The sequence below is a fragment of the Phytophthora sojae genome (genome assembly GCF_000149755.1).
Source record: "Phytophthora sojae unplaced genomic scaffold PHYSOscaffold_2, whole genome shotgun sequence".
Lineage (NCBI taxonomy): Eukaryota > Oomycota > Peronosporomycetes > Peronosporales > Peronosporaceae > Phytophthora > Phytophthora sojae.
The window spans coordinates 1,995,126-2,018,361 of record NW_009258116.1 but is presented as its reverse complement, the minus strand read 5'-3'; the positions used below and the strand labels follow the sequence as shown (position 1 = coordinate 2,018,361).

The following is a 23,236-nucleotide window of genomic DNA, read 5'->3' as shown; positions in this document are numbered from 1 at the left end:
CGCAATCCAAACTTGGCCTAGTCCGAGGCGGATCACAAGTCCGCGCCCGAAGAGGGGTTGCCTGCACCAGAGCAACAGTAATTCGAGTAAGAAGCAGTGCATGTAGAGCGAGGCGCAATAGATCCGATGCCTGAAGACGTTGAGGTGATGCGGGACTGTACAGGAGCCGACGCCAGACGCGGAAATGTGCAGCGTAGCATCTTTTGGAGCTGGAGGACGGTGTCATGACCTTAAAGTAATAAATCTACTGCTATGACCATCCTACTTTCACATAGCCTTCGCGAAATTCATGCGAACCCTTTAAAAGAATCCTATCAAGCATCGACCGCCTTCGGATAAATAGCAGGGGTGCTCTTACTCGATGCATGAGCACAACAAGTAATCACCTAGGCAACAGATATACCGAGTCAACTCGACATGTAATCTGTTGCAGAATTTCCGTGCCGAAAACCTGTTGCTTTCGTCCCCTACACCACGCAACAGATAAACCGACACGGGCAACAGATTTTCCGCTGATTTGCCCGCAACAGATGAACCAGTAAATTAGCAACAGATAATAATTACTCCCTACGGGCAAATGTGACAGGGATCGCTGTGGGAATCTCGCTGGAGGCGTCACCACGGCCAGTGATCACCGCCTTCACGTTGGCATCTCGCCTGTTGATGGAGTATCCGAAGTTGGCGTCGATATTTGGCGGCCCCATTGGGTCAGACAGCACATTGAGCTCATATTTCCCAGTTCCCGTAACATAAGTCGCGCGTATGATTAAAAGGCCTTCGATTGCATTAAGTTTGACTGCAGAAGATGTACCTACGATTACCCAGAAAGGAACCTGCCCATACACAGCAGCTCACAGCGCCCACTTTTTCAGCGTAGCGAGTCGCGACGCAGCTGCTGTCGCTATGTCTTTCTCCTCCGCGTCGGTCTGCTTGAGCTTCTGCAGAAGAGCTGGCAAGTAGTCGTTGCCGCTATCGAAAAGGGTTTCATCTCTCTTGACGCGCGCAGGTTGCGTCGGTACGGCGCTATTCAGCTTACAGCGTTGTCGCTGCAGCTGACGCCGCTGTCTCTCCTCCTTGAGTGCTTTCGCGAAGATCGAGGTCGTCAGTTCATCCTCGTTCATCAACACAATCAGACGCAGCGTCGTCGCCGGGCAGTCATCGCAGTACTGAAGACACTCAGCCACGATCTCTCGGGCAGCGAGGCGCCTCGGATAGCAGCGACCAGGGCCCGTCGATATCGCGGGTATAGCGACCGACGTCACTTCCAGATCATCAGCCACCGCGAGTGCACTACGAACGGTTTGGCGAAGCTCCAGCTGTTGTTGCTGCGTGAGCCAGCGGTAGCTCACGTCGGGGCCGACTGTGTGGATGATGAATCTGCTCGATAGATTGCCTGCCGTCGTCCACACCGCAGACCCGACCTTGACTTCTCCTTGGTAGTGGATCCACTCATCGCTCTGACGTCGGATCTCCGGCCCTCCCTTGCGGACGATCGTCGCCGCCAAACCACGTTGATGCAGCAGCCAACCGTCCGTGTCGTTCACGATCGCTTCAGAGCTCCAGTCTGTAGGATCTCCACGCATCACAAGAAGCTTGGGCTTGTCAACGCTTGCAGCAGCCGAAGCCGTCTTAGATGATACACTGTTGAGACCTGGATCCACGCTTGTAGCTGTGAATGTTGATATACACGAAGGAGTGGGCGCCTGGAACCTTCCGATCCGACTCGAGTGTGGTGTCGTGTTTCCTGTTTGGACATGGCTGCTTCTCCCGTCTGTGTCGTCCTCCACCCGTGGCTTCTTCAATTGATGCTGCGTACTCTCTTCTTCCCAGCTACCAAAGTCGAAGTTGAACTGCTCGCCTGCAGTGACCCAGTCGTCGTCCTTCGCCGCCTTCTTGTCCTCTTTCGGCTTCATGAACAGCCGCTTAACACCGCATTTCACTCGTACCATTTTGCACTCGGGAAGTCAACTGCCGCATCAACAACTTCAACGACTTGGATTTTGAGATTTTCGAAAAGCAAAACTTTTTTTTTTCGATCCAGAATCTAAATTATTGAAACGTAAAAACCGAAGCCCCCACAAGACAACTTTGCAGGTAAATACATCACATAATTCCAATACAATCTTCTCGGTCTTGCCGACTTTCGATTCATCTTGCACCCCGATAACCCAGTAATTCCAGCAGCTTTTCATCTCGCAACAGCTCGACTGTACCTCCGTTTGCCTTCCACTTTCTCGCTTGGAACTTTTATTGTGAGCCACGTTGACAGCAATACCGCTAGCCCTCCCAAGCCTTTTCCTTCACCTCCAGTATCTTCCTCGGCTCGCGCCGACACCGACGTCACCCTGAGTGTGTTGGTCTTCGGCTCCGACGTGATGTACACGTCGAAAGTGGTGATCAGGCAGTCGATATCTTCGCAGTACCCGAAGTACTGCTGCTCATCTCCCTCCAAACCGCAGCCTTGCACTGTGAAGTGGTAGTCGATCACCGATTGGAGCTTGAAGTCGTAGATGTTACCGGCTTTGCTGCCCTCCGCCGCCGCACCTTTCTTCTGCAAGTCGAGAACGTTGTAGCCGCAGCCGTACGTGGTGATACCCGGACCAAAGTTGCTCACATTCCCCCACGCCGCGTAGAGCAGTTTGCTGTCAGCGTCAGTAGCCTTGACAGTCGTCCAGCTACCGGTGGAGTTTTCCGCTGCACTGACGGCCAATAGTGCGAGCCCGAAGACCGACACAGCGATAGCTCGGATCGTAGGCATCCGGAACTGAGTCGTTGTTGCATCTGGAAGCGAATTCGAAAGTGAGCGAGTCAGTCAGACCAAGCTTCATTTGGTCTCGAGTGACGAACAGATCTTCAGGATGGTAACGCAAAGGAAGAAACCAAAGGTGCAGCTTCACCTTTTGCGTTACGGTCATCAAGATCTGCTTTGTTACTCGCGATCAAATAGGTAAAATGTCTTGGTGTTCGGTTTCGCGCTACTGGCCGTAGATGATTCGGGGAACTCCAATGCTTGAGAATGTGGCTGGGCGGTGGCAATAGGTTGAAGTCGCGGCAACCGAAGCGTTGTTTCCATGCTTCAGCGACAGCAGAGTGCATCCCCTGCGAAGACTCGTCTTCTACGCGAAGAGCTTCACAACGCAATCTCTCCTTCCAAAGTGTTGTTGGGCATCGATTGGCTGCATGGCACTGGCCTCGGCAAATACTTTGCAGCAATGAAGCCACAAATTAAATGGCGTCTTCATTATTGTACCAGGTAAGGAGGACCCGGTGGCGTCATGTAAAAGCTCGAGTTGTCGCTTCACCGAAAGCGTTCTGTCTGTGCTTGTGCCATAGATAAATATGGGTCTCACTTCGTCGACCCTCCATAGATAAGTCCCATAAACTATTTCTTGTGACCCATGCAACTTTTCGGCATGGAGCTAACCTAATTCAGGTGGTGCACACAGCTTCCGCTTGGCTCCAGTCAAATCAAAGCGTCACAAGTCGCAGACCCGAGCACGACCATGGCGACGCCTCCGACCGTGCGCGTGTACGTGGGCGGCCTGCCGGCGGACGCGCGCAACCAGGAGCTGCGCGAGCGCTTCGGCCGCTTCGTGAGCAGCGGCGCGGACTGCCAGCTGGCGGACGTGGAGCTGCCCAAGCCCAAGGCGCTGGAACCGGCCGGCGGCGCGCACCGCGGCTTCGCGTACCTGACGCTGCGCGGCGCGGACGCGGACGCGCAGAGCGAGAAGCTGCAGAAGACCTTCAACCGCACCAAGTGGCGCGGCTCCGTGCTCAAGGTGCAGGCGGCCAGGCCGCACTACGAGGCGCAGCTGCAGCAGGAGCGGGCGGAACGCGAGCAGAAGGCGGAGGAGGCGCGCGAGCGTTGGAACGAGCAGCAGCAGCAGATGAACACGCCCGCGGAGACGCTGCAGCCACTGAAGGTGGGCGTCAGGTTCAAGGGCAGGAAGAGGACCAGGTTCCCCGAGCTAGAGGAGGGGGAACAGGAGCAGGTGCAGGAGCTGGAGCTGGAGCTGGAGGTGAAGCAGGAGACGGACGCGGAGACGTCTGAAGTGGAGCAGGAGCTGGGGCAGGAGAGTGAGGAGGAACAGGAGAGTGAAGAAGAGGCGGAGAGTGAGGAGGAGGCTGAAGAGGTTGAGGCCGAGGAGGAGGATGAAGGGGAGAACGTGATTGGGGAGGACGATGTGGAGGCTTTCGTGCGGCAGATGGAGGAGCAGGCCGCGCGTGAGATGGAGGCCGAGCAGGGAGAGAAGAAGGAGCTGACGAAGGAGGAGATGAACGCGCGTCGTCTGGCGGCGTTGGAGGCCAAGCAGCAGCGGAAGAAGGAGGAGAAGGTGGTGATCCCCGCGGCTGGAGAGGCCGTGGCGAACAAGAAGATCACGTTCGATGACAGCGGCAACGAGCAGGAGCCGGACGAGCAGGAGGAGGAAGAGGGTGCCGGCGTTATTTCCAACTGGATGGACTCGAGCGATGACGAAGAAGATGGGGAGGAGGCTGGGCGTGCAGCTCGCAAGACATTTGACTTTACGGACGGCGACGACGCTGATGCTGCGGCGGATGCTGCTGACGCGGAGACCCAGGCTGCGTTCGCGCTGCGACCCGAGTTTGTTGGTGAGAAGGGTAAGAAGCTGTTCGAAATGCAGAAGCGCTTCGGAGGCGACTCTCGTTTCCGTCTGGACGCGCGTTTCCTGGAAGAGGACGCCAACGAGTACGGCGGCAACGATGTGGATGAGGAGGAGGACCAGGAGATCGATGAGGAAGCCGTTGTTGAGCTGCAGAACTTCTTGGAGGAGGAGAACCCCGAGGAAGCTGCTCGCCACGCGCGCGAGATGCGCGAAGAGGAGGAAGCCGCGCTGCGCGTAGTGTCCAAGCTGTTCCCCGATGTCGACGTGACGCGGTTACAGCGACGGATGCAGGAGCAGCGCAAGCCCAAGGATCCGCTGAAGGAAGCCGCGTGGATGGGAGAGCTGAAGCGCTACGACCCGCGCGACGCCCACGCGTGCCGCGAGTTCGAGATCCCGATGACGACTGCGGCATCTGGAGCGCAGAAGAGTGAGGAGGATGCCGTTGCTGCACCCAAGCGCGAGGAGAAGGAAATCCCTACGGGTGGCGACCGCTTCTTCGCCACTACCGGCGACTTGAGCAACCTCTTCTCGCGTGTGCGCAAAAACTCGGAGGACGGCGAGGAAGGCGAAGCTGCGCTTGATGGCGTGTTTGGCTTTGGCTTTGGGGGTGGCGCTGCGTCTACCGAGACCGGCGGTTCTGAAGCTCCGTTCAAGCTCAGCTCTCTGTTCTCGTTCCCTGTCGGAGAGGACAAGCCACTGGCTGCTATGGGTGAGCAGCTCCTCGAAGACGAGCAGGAGGAGGCTGCTGCTGCACCAGACTGGGCATTCTCGCAAGGTGTCAACGACCTTGAGGACGAAGCTATGGCCACGGACAGTGAAGCCGGCGATGATGCGGAGACCGAGGAGGAGCAGGACACGGCCGCGCTGACCAAGAAGCGCGCCAAGAAGAGTCTGGAGGACTTCCTGGCATTCGGTAGGACCTTCGTCGGTGGCGAAGAAGTACAGGACTGGCCCGAGCGACGGAAGAAGCTCACGCTCGACTACAAACGCAAGCGGCGCGACGCCGTCAAGATGAAGAAGCGTCAGAACAAGCAGCAGAACAAGGCCAACAAGGCCAAGACAGAGGCCAATACTACGGGCGCAGGGGCGTCGAAGTGGAAGAAAGCCAGGGTCTAAGTTGGAATAAATACGGGCGAAGCATCGTTCGCTCAACCTGCATCTCTCTTATGTGGTATATCCCGGAAATGGCGCCCCCCTCCTTAGCTTTTCCGTATTCGATCAGTGGTAGTGAGTGCTGCTGGTGTCGGATTGAGTTGGGGATTTCATGAGCCGAGCTTCTATCAGATACACGCGCATTATGATCGAGTACACTTCGAGATCTAACTCCGGTGTAAGCCAACAAGTACAGCCCAGTCTTCAATTTGCCACCTTGGCATCGAACCCCACCCGTTTCGGGTACCAACCGCAGCTATTCAAGAACACCATGGCGAAGTCCACAGCTGCAACACTCCTGATGCTGGCAACTACAAGCTAACGACAGCAGACGTGACTGTCACCGTCTCAAGGATAGTGCTGGTTGCGAACAGGCGTGTTCCTATTGTTCCAATTGTTCGCTTGGATCCAATTGTTCGGTGTTGTTCGGGTGGTTCATATTCGTGATTAAGTACGATGTCACGGCTTCTCGCCAAGTGCGGAATTGACAAGCTCTCTCGTTCTCTTCACAGGTCGAAGACCTGTGCTTGGCCGCGGCAAAAAACTTGTAACTTTCCAAAACCGGGTATCAAACCGGGTCTCTCTTTCTTAACTGTAATGTTTAAGCTAACATCTGCCGGAATCGGGTACCCGTCGATAAATGCTAAAATTTATGCACATTATTTACCAAAGGTGGATACTAATCGTTTATTATTGACCAAAACCTGCATTCAAACACTTACGGACGCTCCAGTACACTATGAAAGCGTCATGGCCTCGCTGAAGGCGTATCAATTTGCGCCATAATCGACCAAGCTTAGCTGAAGATGACCAATATGACTTATCTAGCTGCAGGCTGCATTTTTTACATGTCAATTTGCTCAATACTCAATCACTTAGCCGAAGATGCCCAACCTCGTGTCTGTCGCCAAACCAATCAGCTCAACTCGACAGTGACACGAGCATCGTTCGTTTGAACAAGACTTTTTCCCTGCGTTGAAGCACCCACTTCCAAGGAATTGGCCCATTAGCGTATATCTCATTCCGCAATTTATCCCCCAAGCCCTCAAGTTAAAAGTTTGTTTGTTTGTTTTGTTTTTGAATTGAGCATCATTATTGTCACTTAGCTAACATCCTCAAGTTAAATGGTCAAGATCAGCGCACCAATCGTCTCTCCTTCGTTCCGCTACTGTAGCTCTCTCGTCTGATCGTTAGCACACAACATAGTACAAAAATGAGCACAGTATACCTTACCTGCAAAATGAATGAAATAGCTCTCTCGTTGCTGGCGCCAACGCAGTCATTGGACGCTGACCAGGATGTTATGTCACCGATGGCCTCATCAGACCAGGCGACCTCAATTGGTGACTTTCGGTTCCTGAGAACCCACCACGATAAAGAAGAGCGGGGCTTGCTGGTTACCAGCCTCACAAAGGTTTGGCTGAAACATCATTTCCGTATCGATACACTTCGATGTGCGCAACTATTTGTTCAATTACGCATTCTCGGGCAGATGCTGCGGCTGCGAAGGAGGCGCAGTAGATCCCACGTTAGAATCAACTAGAGAGTTGGGCTGGTAGTGCTTTTAAGGATTAAAAACAAAACAACTTTGGGATTTACTCAATTTTATCCGTTATCATCGTCCATGAAACTATTCGTCGACCTGTGTACCCTCCCGGAGCAACGCTCCGGGTTGCCTATATAGTGCCTCTTGTAAATGGAACACTTTCGTAAAGGTTACGAACAAGTTCCAATTGTTGGTATCGTTCAGAACTTGTTCGCAGCCAGCACTACTCAAGGACCAGTGTGGTGATCTTCTACAGTAGTTGGAACAGCCTGTCCGCTGAAAGGGGATGCCGCCATTGCCGACCGTCACTCCGATCTTCACACGTTCAATGGGATCGTTGCTCCGGTGGACGCCAAGTGCGTTGCTGCAGAGTCAACTTGGAGTTGCGGTTTTCCTCGTGAAGACTTACTCAGGGACGCTCATCATTTCGCGCGATTCATCACTAGAGGAGTCGCCATGGGGAGAACTACCGTGGAGGACCCCACCGAATGTCGACTCCAATTTCTGTCGAAACGGACTACTACGTCGCAACAGAATAAATAACGTAAGGAAACAAATCACTTCAAACAATAAAACTCAACACATTCCGCACGTTTCAACCGGGAGTTCATATTGCTTTCGAAGTCTAAATCTTTGAGCCTATAAAGATCATACATTCACCATAAAATAGCTGCGGCCACGCACCCTCATCAGTATGTATGCATATCAGCAGATAAGCACAAGACTGCTAGCCCACAAAGCCGATGCGGCTGGTTGATTGGCTTCATCCACACCCACAGAATAAGTTCCGCACCACGCAAGTCCACAGCCCACTACCAGCCCCACCAGGACTCCCCGTGGCGCTTTTGCTGAGATGTGTCGGGTGACGGAACCGGCGGCCAAACTCACGCTCCTTCGACCTGGCAGATGATCTCCCTCCACTACCACGACCGCGTGAAGATGCTGCGGGAGTGAAGAACCGCTTTTGCCGCTTCGACTTGGGGTACCTTGGATGCAGCCCCGACATGGCCGGCGACGAGTCTGTAGCGTGCGAGGTCGAGTCCGAGTGTTCGCCGGGGTCCTCTTCGTCCTCCTCGTCTTCATCGTCGTCATCTTCGTCCCCGCTTTCGAGTCGCGAGTCCTCCCGCTCGGTCCAATCTGCAGTAGCTGTGTCCCCAAAGGCTTCACTGACTGTGACTGACGTTGAGAAGGTGTTCCGCTCCTCCGTGATCCTGTTCGTCGACTTCTTGATCGCCCCTCCGAACGGCATCTCGTACCCCGGTGCGGCCGTCCCACCCGGTTTGTACTGTTCATTGATACTGCGAAGTCCGAGCCACCGACAGACCTCGTTGCACCTGTGGCTTTCGAGAAACTTCTCCATCCCGAAAGTGCCGAGATTCCCCACGCCGAACCCCCGTCCGTCTGCAGAGTGGATCTGAGGGTCCGTGTAGCTGTCGGCAACGCCTTGAATGTCGACAATCATCAGCCGGAAATCCGACGCGACGAAGGAAAAGTGGGAAAAAGCTTGTGGCGTGTTGCGTTCTCGCTCCTCGGTGGTGCTGGTCTCCCGACCCACATAGCCACTGTTGTTGCTGTACTTGACGTAGGCTCCGGGTAGGAACTCCTCCACGGAGCAAACCAGTGTCCCTCGTTCCCGATCCCTCAACTTCAGCAGCCACGACCTCGCATAACAAACTTTAAGCGGAGGTTCGTGTTCGTTGTATAGTGCCGCGTAATGGGCACACACCGCTTGCATCTCCACGTCACTGAGATAGGTGCTTGGTTCCGCAGGACGTAGACTCACTTTTGCCACCAATAATCTGGATGGACTGCCATCCGCTCCAAGTTCCTACACAACAGTGAAAAAAAGGAGAAAACTTTAAGGTTAACCTAACCAAGTTTAAGCACCACCTAAACAACTGCAACTTTAAACACCACTTAAAGTTCGTACCTGCAAGTAGTAGGCATTTCGCAGTTGCCCCGTGGCAAATGGCACCAGGTCCAACTTGACCCTCACAGGTGTGGAATGCCACTCGAGCGTGTCCACATCGAAGCTGAACTTGTCCGCCCGCTCTCGTCGGATCCTCGAGAAGTCCGGAGGCCCATGGGGCACCACCGTCTTGAGCAGAGGTTGAAGTGGCGGCGGAGGGGCCGGGTTGCCGCCATTTGCTCCGGATCTCCGGGACCTGGGAGAGGGCTTCTTCCTCTCGGTGGAGGTGCCGGTCATCTCATTGATAATTTGCGTCTTGCGCTCTTGGTACTCGTCGGCGGTTAGGTGGCCGCAATCGAGGAGAAGTTTAAGTGTATTGAGCTTCTCGAAGGGGCTCTGGTGGCTCGAGGGCGGCGGCCCCGAGGGCAGCGGCGCCGGGTACGCCACGGCCACGGCCATGGGCGCGTGCCGGTCGAACTGGTCGCCCGGGGGCAGCGGCTTGGAGGCGCGGCGGCGCCCGGCGCTGGCGCTCATGGACTCCCTTGCAGCTTGCACCTTGACGTTTAAGTGAAAAAGTGGAAAGTTGCCATGAGCCCGCAGTTTAGAGAATCGGTGGCGGGGGAAACTGCGGGGCGTTACCTGTTGCTGCTGCCCGGACGAAGCGAGTGTGCGCTCGCGCTTCGACGAAGGCCGCGAGCGGCTCATTGCCTCGGCGATGCGACGCTTGCTTCTTTTCTACAGTGAATATCAGGGCGGGGGCGGCGGGTCAGCGTGACTTTTCGGATAACGGACCAATGGGCGAGCGGGAAAGCGCCGAGATCGCCCGCCGCTATCTTGAGCCGGCCGTTTCACGTTGAAGGTGCAAGTGCGAGTTGAAGGCAACCCAGACGCACGGGCGTCATACATGCTCGGGGCAGCAAACAAGAATTATCCTGCTGGCTGGAGGGGTCCGAGGCTGGGATGACTGGGTGCCTCGCTACTTCAAGCGACTAAGATAGCGGCACGCGTTCCGTTGCCGTCGTCAGTGGGGGCTCAATTTTCGGGGCGCGTTACCACGTTGAACAGAGCTTATGGGGGGTCTTGGTGCATGAACTCGTCGCACTGGCCTGCCTATCAGACGTACGCAGTCTCTGCTTCGGCGGCATCGTCCTTCTCGAGAATGGCGCCGATCTCCACCATCTTGAGGGCGAGCTGCACGTCAGTCAACATTGGCTACTTTAAGGTGTTATACAGCATGGCGACGAGAAAGTTGCCTCTTGACTGGAGCGGTGGTTCGACCCGGGTCGGAAGTTTGCCAGCTCGGGCTTTTCCTCCTCCTCCTCCTCCGTGAGATCCACACAGGACGAGTTCTTGAAGGAGGTCACTCACTTTACCCACCCGAGTGCCACTTGACTACAAACAAGCGAGTCAAGGTGAAGAAGCGTGTGGAAGAAAGCTAGGCTCTAAGTTGGAATAAATACGGGCGAAGCATCGTTCGCTCAATCTGCATCTCCCCTATGTTGTCTATATATCTTACTATGAGCGCTGCGGCGACGTCGAGTCGAACCTCCGACCTCCCATCGCGGTCTTCCCGTTTTGAGGCCCGACATTCCTCGGCGGCGGCGACTTGCTGCGTTCCGGGCTCCCGTATGGGCGGCGCAGTGTCGGCTGGTAGTATGGACCCTGCTCCGCAACTACAGGACCCGGGCCTGCGGCAACTCCATTCGCCACCACCGGGCCTGCTGCTGGGCCCCCTGGGGAGCCCATTGGAGGTCCATGCTGCTGTTGTTGCTGCTGATAGTACGGCTGCTGATACGCTATCATCGCACCGTGATACGCCGCCGCTGCGGCCGCCTGCTGCTGCAACTGCTGGTGCTGCAGTAGCAGCGCGTTCACACCGCCAGCGTCCAGCTTCGGCAGCAACGATTCCCATCGCCGATCTTCGTCCTCGTCGCTATTCTGCTGGACAGGTGACGACGAAGCCCCACGAGGTCGAGGCGAAGCCTTGCTCTTCTTCACTGAACCCGAGCTAGACGTCGACGCAGCCTTGCCATGCCAGATCTGCCTCGGGTGAATCAGCAAGTCTGGCCGCCAGCCGTCACCACGCCCGTATAGCTGCCAACACCTGGAGAAAAAGGCCATGCCAACATCGCTACCTGTCTCCTCGCTCAACAGCTCCGCATCGTCATCTCTGTGAGATGTTCGGGGAGCAAGCATCGCCGCGAGCTGGTCCCTTGCAAGACGGAAGGCACGCTTCATGACGGGAAAACCTTCAGCCGACACACTGCGCGCCAAGTTGTTCTTGTCATCTAGTGGGTCCACAATGTTGCAAGCACGAATCGGAAACAAACCGGTTGGGGCACTCTTGCCACTTCTTAGGCCCGCGTCGAATGCTCCAAACTGGTCTGACAGCGTGTCGCGAATAGCCTCAACGTCGCCAGCGTCCAGCTTCGCAGCCTTTAGCTTCGACTTAGATGGTGTCGTCCCGTTCAGCGGCGTGGTTGCCAAACGACTGAGCGGCACAGCACCATGTAGTGTTAATGCAGCCTCGTGCCAGGGGAACTCGGCCAGCCGATCCAGGAAGAGGTACAGGGCTTGCAACGGATGGGTGAGTGCGTCACCATGCTGGTTGAAAAGCGCCATCACGATGGTATTCACCGCATACGTAGAGAGAGCACCATGACTTGCACCCATCACGCTTGTGGGTGTGCTACCCGGAACCACCGACGGTCCCAGTCCACCACACTCCACCGACGCCGCCTGCATGAATGGGCTAGACTCATGCGTGCACCAGGCCTTGATGAGAATAAGGCTCTTCTTGAACAAGTGCTGCCGTCCAACGCGAACCGCCATAGCGTCCAGCAAGCGCACAGCGCCCAACGCCCCCACACGATTCGCCGTGAAGTCCACAGGGATGTTGTCTACTGTACACTTGACCACCCGAACGTCAGCATTGATGAAGGTCACGTTGCGCACCGTGTTCGTCAACAGCAATGCACCACTACTGCCGCTTCCAACTGCTGGCCCAGAGGGCGAGCTGCTTCCACTTCCATCCACAGAACCGCCTGGGTTGCCAACATCTAATACGGTTCCAGCCCCGCCACTACCACCAGCAATACACAACGCCTGCGTGACGATGAAATACCACGAAGACTCCAGCTCCTGTGGCACTAGCAGACAAATGTCGAGGTCCGAACCAGGTAGATACGTCTTCATAGGATACGATCCGGTAGCGAAGAACAGTGGCGCTGCTGCCAACGGGAAGTGCGCAGTTATCACCTGTTGAACGAAGGACAACACCTGCTGACGAACACGGTCAGCAGCATCGCTTGGACCCATCCACTCAATCAACGCATCGGCTTGACGCGCCGCAGCACTCTGCACTGGAAACTGCGTTCGCAACCGCGCTACACGACGTGCCAAGGCAGCAGCCTTAGCGTGAGCCCGAGCTTCCACGCTCCGTGCGTCTTCTTGCGGTGTGGGGTCAGATGGGGCTTGTTCCTTTTGCGCTAAAAGCTTCTTGAGCTGGGCGATCTCAGCATCCTTCTCCTCCAGTAGCTTTTGATGAGCACGAAGTTGTTGCTGGTGTTGCTCTGCAGCCTGTAAAGCCTGACCATAAGCAATAGGCCTAATCACGAGTGACGGAGGCTTCGATGCACCGGGGGTAACGTTCGACGGGGAATTCGTTGGGGTCACCGTGTGCAAATGCATTCGCCCGTGCTCCGACCCCGTAGCTGCAGGCCCAGCTGGAGGCAAAGCTTCACGTAGCCGTTGCGCCTCTGCAGCCATGTCGGCCAGCACGTCACGAGCTCGCTGGATATCATCCTGCAGCGCGTCACTCATCTGCTTGCGCTCAGCACGGGCCAACGCCTCATCGATGGCGCTCTTGTCGCGTTCATCGGACGCATGCTGCAGACTAGCGCGTAACTTCTTCAGTTGCTTTTCACGCTTCTTCAGGTATTTTTCGTCCACCAGCACTGCCTTGGCCTTGCCCTGACTGTCCTTCCCGTCATCGCTACTACCAGAGGCTTCGTCGTTAGCTTCGTCGTCACCGTTGGCAGGGGCGTTCTCAAGGTTCGCCACCTCATTCTCGTCTTCAACAATTGGACTTTTCTCCATCTCGCCTACAGAAGTTTCGTCCTCCCTCGGAGGTTCGCTCTCTGTCATGTGGTCTTCAACGATATCACTGGTGGACTGAGCTCGGATTCGTATCCTAACGGCACCAGCTTCCAACGGTTCATCGGCCTCCTCGTCCCACATACTTTCCCAGGCTTCATCTCGGGTCATTACATTGGCCACCACTATTGACGGAGGAGTCGTAACGACACGGGCCGCACTTTGTTCGTGGTTTGCGACGGTTTCCTGAGGACTACCATCAACTTGATCAACTTTAGTCGGAGGGGCTTCATGCTCGTCGATTTTATCCGATAGCACACTTTCCTCAGGCAAAGCTGCAGCTGATTTCGTACCCTGCTGCTCGTTCGCCTCAGCGTCCACACTCGGTTCAGCTTCTGCATCTTGGGTTTCCTGCTCAGGTTCCGGCACATTCGGACCAGACAAAGGCATCTCCGCTTTCCTGTTCTTCTTTTCATCCAGTAAAACGGATTGCGTCTCTTTCTGCTCCTGCTCACGTCGCTGCTGTATCCGCTGCTGCTCTTCCTGCTGCTGCTGCATTTCCTCCTCATCTACCAGCAACATATAACCGGCCGGGGCCTGCGGTTTGCCGTTGCCACTGCTCGCTTTTTTCTTTTTCTTTTTCTTCTTTTTCTTGTTCTTCCCGGACGTAGCATTGGCATTCAATACACCTGCACCATCCATTTCGTCAGCATTCTGCTCCAACCAAGCCAAGGCCTCACGCTGCTTCCGCTCCTCGAACGCAACCTTGCGTTCACGGGTCTCCTGCAACTCCAACTGCGCCTCCATGTTGTTGGCAAAGGATTTCAAAATGGCCAAGTAGTCCTCCTCCGCCGCATCGAACTGCTCACTAGCCAACCGTAATCGCGCTCGACAAAGCAGCGCTTGCGCCGCCACTTCGCTTGTAATCTTACCACTGCTTCCACCTTTCCCATTCTTCCCTGAAGTATTGGCAGACTTTCCTCCATGGCCGCCAAGATTTAGCGTCCCACCCGAAGCCAGCTCCATCGTAACTTTCCCAGAAGTAGCAGCGTCCTCGATCCCTGGTTTATCAAAGTGCGCGTGAATAATAGACGAGTAGTCCTTCTCGGCGTCTTGGATCGCTCCGAGCTCTTCATACAACTGCGCTCGCAGCTTCAACCCATTAATGAAAAATCCGTTCACACGCAGCACCGCGGTAACTTCCTGCACCGCACCTTTCAGGTCTCCCCGCTGCCGGAAGAGCTTCGCACGAGCCATGCACACCTGAAAGTCATGCGGGTCCAGCTCCAGCGCGCTCGCAAAATCCGCGAGCGCTTCGTCATACCGAGCAAGGTGCATGAACGCCTCACCTCGTAACCGGAACGTCTCCACATTGCTCGAGTCCAGCTCGATCGCCCTGGAATAGTCATGCAACGCGCGTTTCTCCAGCCGTCGACTCTCAATGCCTCGATACGGCTCCGGCTTGGGCGGCACCGACGTGTACGCCAGCTTAGACCCACCTTTCCCTGCTTTCGGCATCTTCTTCGCCCCCTGACCCTGCTCCACTGCTGCTAGCTCCACATCCTTGCGCTCTCTTGCGTCCTCCTCCAGCGCCATCCGCTGCAGCAGCTTGGCTCGCTCCAGCAGCACGTCCAGCATCCTGGCTTTCGGCTCGGCCTCCATCTCCTGCGGGGCTCCGAAGCCTGCGAGTCCGCCCACACCGCCCGAAGCATCAAAGTGCCGACTTTCGTAGGCCTCCTCCTGCAGCTCCAGATACCTGTCGAAGTCCTGCAGCGCCAGCGAGTCCTGGTGGCACTGCAAGTACAGCTGCGCGCGCTCGTAGAAGAGCTCCAGGTCTCGGTGTCCGCCGGCCGAGCTCTCCGCGTGGCCCAGGTCCTCCAGCGCATGCGAGATGTTGTTCATGGCCTTGTACACCTTGGCTCGGGCCAGGTAAAGTCCGCGCAGCTGCACGAGGCTGGCGCCGCCGGCGAAAGTTGAAGTGAGACCATCACTCTCCATGCCCATCCCCCCGCGGTCGTGAAGTAACCCTTGAGTGGCGGCAAGGCTGATGGCCTCGTTGTAGTCGAGCATGGCGGCGTGGTGCTCGCCCAGCGCGGCGTAGGCCTTGCCGCGCTTGGCGTAGAGCTCGGCGCTCTTGGGCGTCATGTGCATGACCTTGGACAGGTCCTCGATCGCGGGCTTGTACTTGTGCGCCGCCAGGTAGCACAGCCCGCGCTGGTGGTAGAGCTTGACGGTGCCCATGTTGGTGGCGCCCAGCTCGGACGCCGACGCCGCCATGGCGTCCAGCGCCTCCGTGAAGTACGGGACGGCGGCCCCGAACTGTTTCCGCTCCATGAGCGCGACGCCGCGCTCAGCCGCGCGCTCGGCCGAGCCGCGGGCTCTTCGAGGGTTGGCGGCGGATGTGTTGAGGTGCTGCAGCGACCGGTACTGGTCGATGCCGCTGCGTAGCAGTCGCGTGTCTTCCGAGGAGGAGGAGGAGGCAGGCGCTGCTGAAGCGCTGGCGCTGTTCATCTTGAGGTTCATCTGCATCTTCATGCGCGTGGCCATGGGGATCTGTATCCTCTTGTCCACGTCGTCGAAGTGCTCGCCTTTGTTGCTCTTCTTCTTGCCCTTGCCGCTCGAGTGGCTGAGCTTGTCCGTCTTCATGCTGGCGTCAGGCGTCGTCGATCGCTCTCTCCCAGACCCCCACAGTGTTAATATAGGCGGGCGGGCAGCTGAGTGCGCACTCGACTCGGACTTGGACCTGCCTGCGGTGGCGGCGTGGCTGGGCCTGCGTTTGTATGTGGGGGGAAGCACTGACTGGGGCCGCCGCTTGGCGAGTGGGTTGATGTTCCGCCACACCAAGTTGGCGAAATTTGTCTTTTCGACCAATCACCAGTTTTTGTCTTACCCAGCAGCCAATCGCCCCGCACCAAGACTACGGGCCACACGATGCACCAAAAAGCTCAGTCCCGTTCCGCGCCACTCTGACCCTGGCTAGCACGAGTATGGCGTCTCTAGCTCTGGCCCGCAGCCTGCGCACGTGCGCGCGGCGATCGGCGCCGCTCATGTCGGCGCGCGCCTTCGCGTCCGTGCCGACCCCCGAGGCGCCTAAGTTCTCGGTGGTGGACCACCCGGTGACCGCCGACGCCATCAAGCCCGAGGACTACTTCGCCGTGGTCAAGCTGGCGGGCACGCAGTACAAGGTGACGCAGGGCGACGTGGTGATCGCCGAGAAGATCAAGGACGCCAAGGTCGGCGAGATCATGGACATCGACGAGGTGCGCGCTGCAGCAGGCTAGATGGAGCATTATACGCTTGGTCTGTGAATTAATTGTGGACTTATTTATTTTTTATTGCTGCAGGTGCTGCTGCTGGGCAACGTGAACCAGACGATCGTGGGACGGCCGCTGGTGGAGGGCGCCAAGGTGCGCGCGCGCGTGGAGGAGCAGACGCTGGACGCCAAGATCGACGTGTTCAAGAAGAAGCGCCGAAAGAACTACCGCCGCTGGAACGGTTTCCGTCGCCAGGTCACCGTGCTGCGCGTCACGGACATCGTCCCTATCGACGCCTAAGCAGGCGGACAGCAGGCAGTAGAGATACAAACAGGCAAGGGGGAAGCAGGCGAACAGGGACGCGTTGGAGCAGGAGGTTGGCATTCTGCGCCAGGAGATATCGCCAGACGACAGTCAAATTGTACTTTGGAGCAACGCAGATGCAGTACAGTCAGCCCCCGGCTCCATCGACCACCATTTTGCTCGCTCCTCCAGCGGACATAATAACATGCGAGAAAAAAACTTAAAAAAACTTCATCCACACCTGCTCTGTGTCCGCCGCATCAAAGTGTCCCCTTGCCATCTGGTATGAAATGATTGGCTCACTTTTGTGTGCCACATATGTCCGCAATAACCTCTGCTAAGTCCGAATCGTCGACGACTGGCCCACGCGAGCCTCTGCTTGACCCCTGGCTGCGTTGTGTCAATCCCCAAAGAGTCAACACCCCTCCGGATCACCATGGCCCACCCCGAGCACGACCACGCCCACGACCACGACCACGACCACGACCACGAGCACGACCACCACCACGAGGAGGTCGACTCGGACGATGAGATCCCGGCCCTCGAGGAGGCCCCGGACGCCGCCGACGCCGAGAAGGGCAAGCACAACCGCTCGGAGAAGAAGTCGCGCAAGGCCATGCAGAAGCTCGGCATGAAGCCCGTGGGCGGCATCATCCGCGTGACGATCAAGAAGAACAAGAACGTTCTGTTCGTCATCTCCAAGCCGGACGTGTTCAAGAGCACTGTCAGCGAGACCTACGTCATCTTCGGCGAGGCCAAGATCGAGGACCTGAACGCCCAGGCCCAGTCGCTGGCCGCCCAGCAGTTCAAGGCCCCCGCCGCTGAGGCCCCCGCTGCCGACGCCGCCGCCCCCGCCGCTGCCGCCGCTGAGGAGGACGACGAGGACGTGGACGACTCGGGCATCGACGCCAAGGACATCCAGCTGGTCATGAGCCAGGCTGGCGTGAGCAAGGCCAAGGCCGTGGCCGCCCTGCGCTCCAACGACAACGACATTGTCAACGCCATCATGGAGCTCACCATGTAAGTCAGACAAAGTTAGTATTATAGCGACCAGATAGGACTCGCCGTCGTCGACAGCAAATGGAAAATGTCTTTTTGGGTTTTCAACCAATTGCGGGTTAGTCAAGTCGAGCAGGTTGTGGGTGAGGGGTTTTGGCTTCGACGGTTTGCTTGACTGGGTTTGACTGGTTGGTCGGCTCACTTCAACTTGATGGAAACTGATCGACGGACTTTGACGGTTCCAGGTCTTCCCAATGGGAAAAAGAGCGATGGCGCGGATGAAGTTCACGTTCAAGCCGCTGAAGCGTCTGCGGATGGATCTGGACGAGGCCGCGGGCAGTGGGGACGACGACTTTAACTTCGACAGCGACGCAGCAGAGGCGGCGACGGCGGCCGCACTCGCCGCTGTCGAGATACCAGAGGACAAGTTGGCTACAGTTGGGCGAAGTATTGTCAAAGACGCCAATCGAGCGTTGCTGCCGAGCTTAGGCAAGCACAAGAGAGCTGCGAGAGACGTCGACGGCTGGGAGCCACAGCGGCAATGGAAGAAGCCGCGTCTAAAGCCAAGCAGAACAGGAGTCAAGCCGTGGGGGTCGTGGCTGGGCAAGATGAACAGCTCTCCAAGATACGTGCAACCTCTTGAGCCTGTGTCGCGGCTCGCAGCTGCAACTAAGGTCGAGGTGGGGGCAAGTTTGGCGACGCACTCTGCTACGACCCGTGCATCCTCTACTGCTAGAAGAAAACCATCCACTAGAGCTACCAATGCTGAGAAGCCGAAGGTTATCGTGATGCGTGGAGACCCGACCGACTGGAGCACCGACGCGATCGTAAACGATGCCAACAGTTTGCTGTACCACAAGAGCGGGCTGGCAGCCACCATCGTTCGCAAAGGAGACCAGGTGATCCAACGTGAGAGCAACGAGTGGATCTACCGCTATCGCGAAGTTCGCGTCGGATCTGTGGTGTGGACGTCGGCAGGCAAGGTTTCGAGCAGGTTTATCATCCATGCAGTCGGCCCGGACGTTAGTCACTATCGCTGGCCTACCCAGCAGCATCAGTTGAATCTCCGCCGGACTGTTCGAAGTGCACTCGTGGTAGCTGATGCATTAGGCGTGACATCGGTCACTATGCCCGCGATATCGACGGGCCCTGCTCGATATCCAAAGTACCTCGCTGCCCGAGAGATCGTGGCCGAGTGCCTTCAGTATTGCGACGACTACCCTGCGACATCGCTGCGTCTGATTGTTTTGATGAACGAAGGTGAAGTGACGACGTCGATCTTCACGCAGGCGCTGAAAGAGGAGCGACAGCAGCGTCAATTGCAGCGCAGTAGTGTCGTACACGTGCCCACTACCACAGACACCACGAGTTTTGGAGCTCTCCTTAGCGGCACCAATGCTAGCGTAACTGTTCTTTAACGGAAGCAGTGGAGGAGGGAGTGACGACAGCAGCTGCGTCCCGACTTTCGTAATGGAAGTGGACAGCTTGAACGGGCCGAAGACTCAGCTATGTTCTGGAGATCACGAGGTTCGTAGTATCGTTTCCGTTCTGGCAACTTGCAGCAACATTTCCAGTTTTTATTGCATCGCCCACCAAAGATTTTCTCCCTTATCTTGCTTGAATCTACAAGGTGAAGGTAACTTTCTGCACCGTTAGCGCGCTGAGTGAGCATGGCGAGCATTGCTTACCGTCCACTTCTCGTTGTAACAGCCTTACACAACTATGTCGTGCTTTGTCGCTTTCGGTTATCCATGGATCCGTATGTGTTCCAGCTCAAACGTTCTTCTACATAGTTTTGCCGGTGACATCACGAGCTCATACATACAACTTGTATTTGTATGATACGAGGCCGCAGCGAACCAAGTCAAATGTGAGTACCTTCGTACCAAAGTCCTTACACGCTAATATTTTTGTCGCTGCGTTGGTTTTGGTTTTGGATCGTTTCGTTACTTGTAGCACCACCCGCCACTTGTAAGGTCGCCGCCTCGCCAGTGTCAAAGCCACCAGGATGACGGAGCTTTCGCCGCCCTCGAAGAAGGACATCCCAAAGCACTTGCGCCATGCCATCTCCAGCAAGATGGTCAGGACCCACTCGATACGCAAACCCCAGGTGTACCTCGTCAAGCGGTTCACGGGGGAGCCGCTGCGCGAGTGGGTGCAGCGGAACCTCGAAAACTCCCTGGCTGGCAACATCTTCAATGTCACCATGGCCGTTCTGAGTACGTTCCAAGCACTCTTCCACGTGAGTCTCAACTGGTCTGGCTTGCGGATCGGCCTCGATCCCTGGATGCAAGGTAAGAAGGTGCTATTGACCAGTTCAAACCCTACAAAAGCTAACCTTTTGGTGTTGTAGAGGTGGATTTCAGCATCAATTTGGCATTCACACTCGAGTGAGTCGAGGGCTGTGCTGTGCCTTTTACTTGTAGTTGCATGTGCTAACCCTCTTTCGTGCGTTAGATATGTTCTGCACGTGTACGCGTCGTTCGACCGACTCGAGTACATCGTCGGGTTCTTCCCAATGGTGGAGTTCGCAGTCGTGCTTCCGTCGTGGTTCGACCTCCTGGCAGCGTACGTCCCCAGCCTCACCTCGACGAGTACGCTTTTCCAGCTCTCGCGCATGTTGCGGCCGCTTCGCTTCATTCGTATCTTCCGCCTCGTGCAGTTCGCTACCTCGTCTCTTCAGCAGCAGGCGTGGGTGGCGATGCTGACCATCGTATCGATTGTCTTTGCTACAGCGGGAGTCGTTCAGGCGACCGAGGCTTGCCTGGTCACGTGTGATGACGAGCCTCGAGTGTGCAAGTGCCGCGATCTGTCGTTCCCGAACCTGCTCTACTTTGTGGTGGTCAGCATCTCGACGCTCGGCTACGGCGACATCTCGCCCGTGTCGACCAGCGGCAAGTTCGTGATCGCCTTCGTCATCCTCTTCACGTTCATCGTCGTGCCGATCCAAGTGAACCGCATCCAGGCGACGATCACCTCGCACACAGACTATTCCTCTGCCTACTCAGAGGCAACGCTGCACCCTCATGTGATCCTGACAGGGTACATGAATGCCGACACGCTCTCCGTCTTCTTCGGGGAGTTCTTCCACCCCAGCAACCTCAACTGGAACGAAAGAGTGGTCATCCTGAACGCGTCGCAGCCCTCGCCCGAGATCAACAAAGTGCTGAATGCTTACGACAAAAAAGTGCAGTATATTGTTGGATCCCCCTTGCTGGACGAGGACTTGACACGAGCAGTGCTGAGTGACGCCAGTGCCTGCTACGTGCTCGTGAACCGACAGTCGTCACGCCCACAGTACGCAGACCAATGCTGTGCTCTCATCACGATCGCATTGCGTCGAGGGAACCCGACGTGCCGGATATACACACAAGTGATCAACTCAAGGAACGCCGCGACGCTGCTGAAGATGGGGGCGAGTGACGTCGTGGTCATTGACATGCTGAAGTTTTCCATCCTAGCCCGAAGCAGTCAGGTGTGGGGTCTCCCCACGCTCTTACACAACCTTCTGGCCCAGTGCAACAGCGACCTGGACAGCCATCATTCGTCTCTGCAGTGGCAGCGGCAGTACCTGCACGGCTACATGCACGGCATCTTCCTCGTCGACATTCCGCGCACATTTTCGGGCCTTACATTCGGCGACCTCATCCGTTTTCTCTACGACAAGTCGTCAGTTATCCCTCTGGCCATGTTGACGGACGACGGGGTGCGCTTCATGGACATGGAGTTCAAACTCGGCGCCACCGCTGACCCAAACCTGTGCTGCAAGGTGTACGCCATTGCCAAGGGGTTGACTGCAGTCGAAGGCGTCACAAAGATCCCGCCGGAGCAGATTCTATCGTACCGCAAAGGTGCACGCCGCACAGGCAAGTCAATGTCCAGCAGCAGGCTGGACGAGATGAAGAAGATCAAACCAGCGCTTGGCAACGAGATCGAGCAGATCCGCGAGCGGATCATCAACATCTTCACCGTCGCGGAAGATTACGACGTCGAAGCTGCTCTCGGTCTAGCCGAAAAGCGCGACCTTGCTGACTACGAGCTTCTTCCAGGTGAAATGTCGGAATACGAGCGGTTTGTGGCTCTAGGCGTACCCGAAGACGTGACGGATCATATCGTGGTGTGCGGGTTCCCTTCAGACACGTATCACTTCATCAAGACCATCCGTGAAGCACCTATGCCCGACGACTACACGCCGTCTCCAGCTATTATCTTCTTGGCGCCGAATTGTATCGATGAGCGGGAGTACGAACGTCTCCGTGGGTTCATCGACGTGTACTTTGTCCAAGGATCGCCTGTGAACTTCGGAGACCTCAAGAAAACTAATATTCGCTGGGCGATCTCCGTGCTCATCCTCACGCAGGCATCTGAAGCTCAATACTCTGACCCGAACATGGTGGACGCCGACGCTATCACCATCGTGCGGTACATCGTGGAGATCAGCCATCGCACGCGGATGCCGAATCTCGTTGTGGAGCTGGACAAATCGTCAAATGTCAAGCTGCTTAGCTCGATGGCCAATGAACGGCGCACCAGCTCCGCCTTTGGGCTGCCGGCGCTGGTGCATCGCAACGTCTCGCACCGCTCCCCTCGGCATCACAGCGTCATCTCAAGGCGTGACTCATTCTGGAACTCACTGGAAGATGGCGATGGCAACGTGGACGCAACGTTGGTACTGGAGGAGTTTATCGCCTCTGGTCGCGTGTTCATGAACTCGATGCTCGACTCGCTCATGAGCGAATGCTACCGGAAGCCGTGGATCACGCAGTTCCTTCATATTCTCATCAATGGCAGCGTCAACGATCTGGAGTACGATTGACGCTGAATTATTGCGTGATTCAGTGCGACGACTAACCATTTTCGTAGGGAGCGGCGGCTGTTTCAGGTGGAGGCCCCCGAGGAGCTGATTGCGCTCAAATACGGCGAATGCTTTCGCAAATTCCTCGACATGGTGCGTATATATTATACTTTTGTGGGGTATTTTTTTTCTTACCTTCACGTATTCTCCCTTCTAGTCGAACTGCACTTGTATTGGACTGTGGCGACCCGAACGTGGCGTGGTGCTGCCTCATCCTTGCGTCTTCATCAACCCGCCAACGGATCTCCAGATTGAACCTGGCGACCTCTTCTACGTAGTAGGCAAACCGTTTACTTTCGCCTCGACTCCAAACATCTTTGCACACTGAACGCAGCATAAGAAAATTGCTACAACTGTACACTTGGTGCTATTGCATTTAACAAGCACGAGCATTTGAAAAAGATATAGCATCGGTGTAGTTTTGTTTTGAAGGCGAACACTAAGATGCTACCAGACGTTGAATGCAAGCTAACCAAGCCAGTTTTCAGAAGCACCGGA

General features: G+C 56.3%; 10 protein-coding genes across 10 annotated transcripts; 5 read left to right on the top strand and 5 right to left on the bottom strand.

Moving 5' to 3' along the window:
• Positions 1-1,052: 1,052 nt before the first annotated feature.
• PHYSODRAFT_378699 (hypothetical protein) lies at positions 1,053-1,583 on the bottom strand (the record flags this gene model as incomplete). Its single annotated transcript, XM_009520341.1, has 1 exon — positions 1,053-1,583. A coding segment is annotated over one exon (531 nt), but the record flags the coding sequence as incomplete, so codon positions are not given.
• A 605-nt stretch (positions 1,584-2,188) lies between these two features.
• PHYSODRAFT_480608 (hypothetical protein) lies at positions 2,189-2,758 on the bottom strand (the record flags this gene model as incomplete). Its single annotated transcript, XM_009520340.1, has 1 exon — positions 2,189-2,758. One exon carries the CDS (start codon positions 2,756-2,758, stop codon positions 2,189-2,191), a length of 570 nt encoding a protein of 189 aa, XP_009518635.1.
• Positions 2,759-3,503: 745 nt separating this feature from the next.
• On the top strand, positions 3,504-5,741 carry PHYSODRAFT_480830 (hypothetical protein; the record flags this gene model as incomplete). The annotated part of the gene is made up of 3 exons (XM_009520339.1): positions 3,504-3,779; positions 3,876-3,992; positions 4,164-5,741. 3 exons carry the CDS (start codon positions 3,504-3,506, stop codon positions 5,739-5,741), a joined length of 1,971 nt encoding a protein of 656 aa, XP_009518634.1.
• Positions 5,742-8,086: 2,345 nt separating this feature from the next.
• On the bottom strand, positions 8,087-10,411 carry PHYSODRAFT_324571 (hypothetical protein; the record flags this gene model as incomplete). Its single annotated transcript, XM_009520338.1, has 5 exons — positions 8,087-8,968; positions 9,050-9,151; positions 9,254-9,787; positions 9,872-9,962; positions 10,356-10,411. The coding sequence occupies 5 exons, from the start codon at positions 10,409-10,411 to the stop codon at positions 8,087-8,089; spliced, it is 1,665 nt and encodes a 554-aa protein (XP_009518633.1).
• A 336-nt stretch (positions 10,412-10,747) lies between these two features.
• On the bottom strand, positions 10,748-13,498 carry PHYSODRAFT_485178 (hypothetical protein; the record flags this gene model as incomplete). Its single annotated transcript, XM_009520337.1, has 4 exons — positions 10,748-10,853; positions 11,049-12,931; positions 13,013-13,305; positions 13,399-13,498. The coding sequence occupies 4 exons, from the start codon at positions 13,496-13,498 to the stop codon at positions 10,748-10,750; spliced, it is 2,382 nt and encodes a 793-aa protein (XP_009518632.1).
• A 912-nt stretch (positions 13,499-14,410) lies between these two features.
• PHYSODRAFT_381742 (hypothetical protein) lies at positions 14,411-15,661 on the bottom strand (the record flags this gene model as incomplete). The annotated part of the gene is made up of 2 exons (XM_009520336.1): positions 14,411-14,772; positions 15,319-15,661. Coding segments are annotated over 2 exons (705 nt in total), but the record flags the coding sequence as incomplete, so codon positions are not given.
• Positions 15,662-16,287: 626 nt separating this feature from the next.
• On the top strand, positions 16,288-17,123 carry PHYSODRAFT_344419 (hypothetical protein). The gene is made up of 2 exons (XM_009520335.1): positions 16,288-16,587; positions 16,672-17,123. Exons 1-2 carry the CDS (start codon positions 16,315-16,317, stop codon positions 16,879-16,881), a joined length of 483 nt encoding a protein of 160 aa, XP_009518630.1. The 5' UTR covers positions 16,288-16,314; the 3' UTR covers positions 16,882-17,123.
• A 179-nt stretch (positions 17,124-17,302) lies between these two features.
• On the top strand, positions 17,303-17,991 carry PHYSODRAFT_284724 (hypothetical protein). Its single transcript, XM_009520334.1, has one exon. It carries the CDS (start codon positions 17,321-17,323, stop codon positions 17,906-17,908), a length of 588 nt encoding a protein of 195 aa, XP_009518629.1. The 5' UTR covers positions 17,303-17,320; the 3' UTR covers positions 17,909-17,991.
• Positions 17,992-18,671: 680 nt separating this feature from the next.
• PHYSODRAFT_483185 (hypothetical protein) lies at positions 18,672-19,301 on the top strand (the record flags this gene model as incomplete). Its single annotated transcript, XM_009520333.1, has 1 exon — positions 18,672-19,301. The coding sequence occupies one exon, from the start codon at positions 18,672-18,674 to the stop codon at positions 19,299-19,301; it is 630 nt and encodes a 209-aa protein (XP_009518628.1).
• Positions 19,302-19,891: 590 nt separating this feature from the next.
• PHYSODRAFT_310735 (hypothetical protein) lies at positions 19,892-23,066 on the top strand (the record flags this gene model as incomplete). The annotated part of the gene is made up of 5 exons (XM_009520332.1): positions 19,892-20,177; positions 20,237-20,273; positions 20,341-22,689; positions 22,747-22,831; positions 22,896-23,066. The coding sequence occupies 5 exons, from the start codon at positions 19,892-19,894 to the stop codon at positions 23,064-23,066; spliced, it is 2,928 nt and encodes a 975-aa protein (XP_009518627.1).
• Positions 23,067-23,236: the final 170 nt, after the last annotated feature.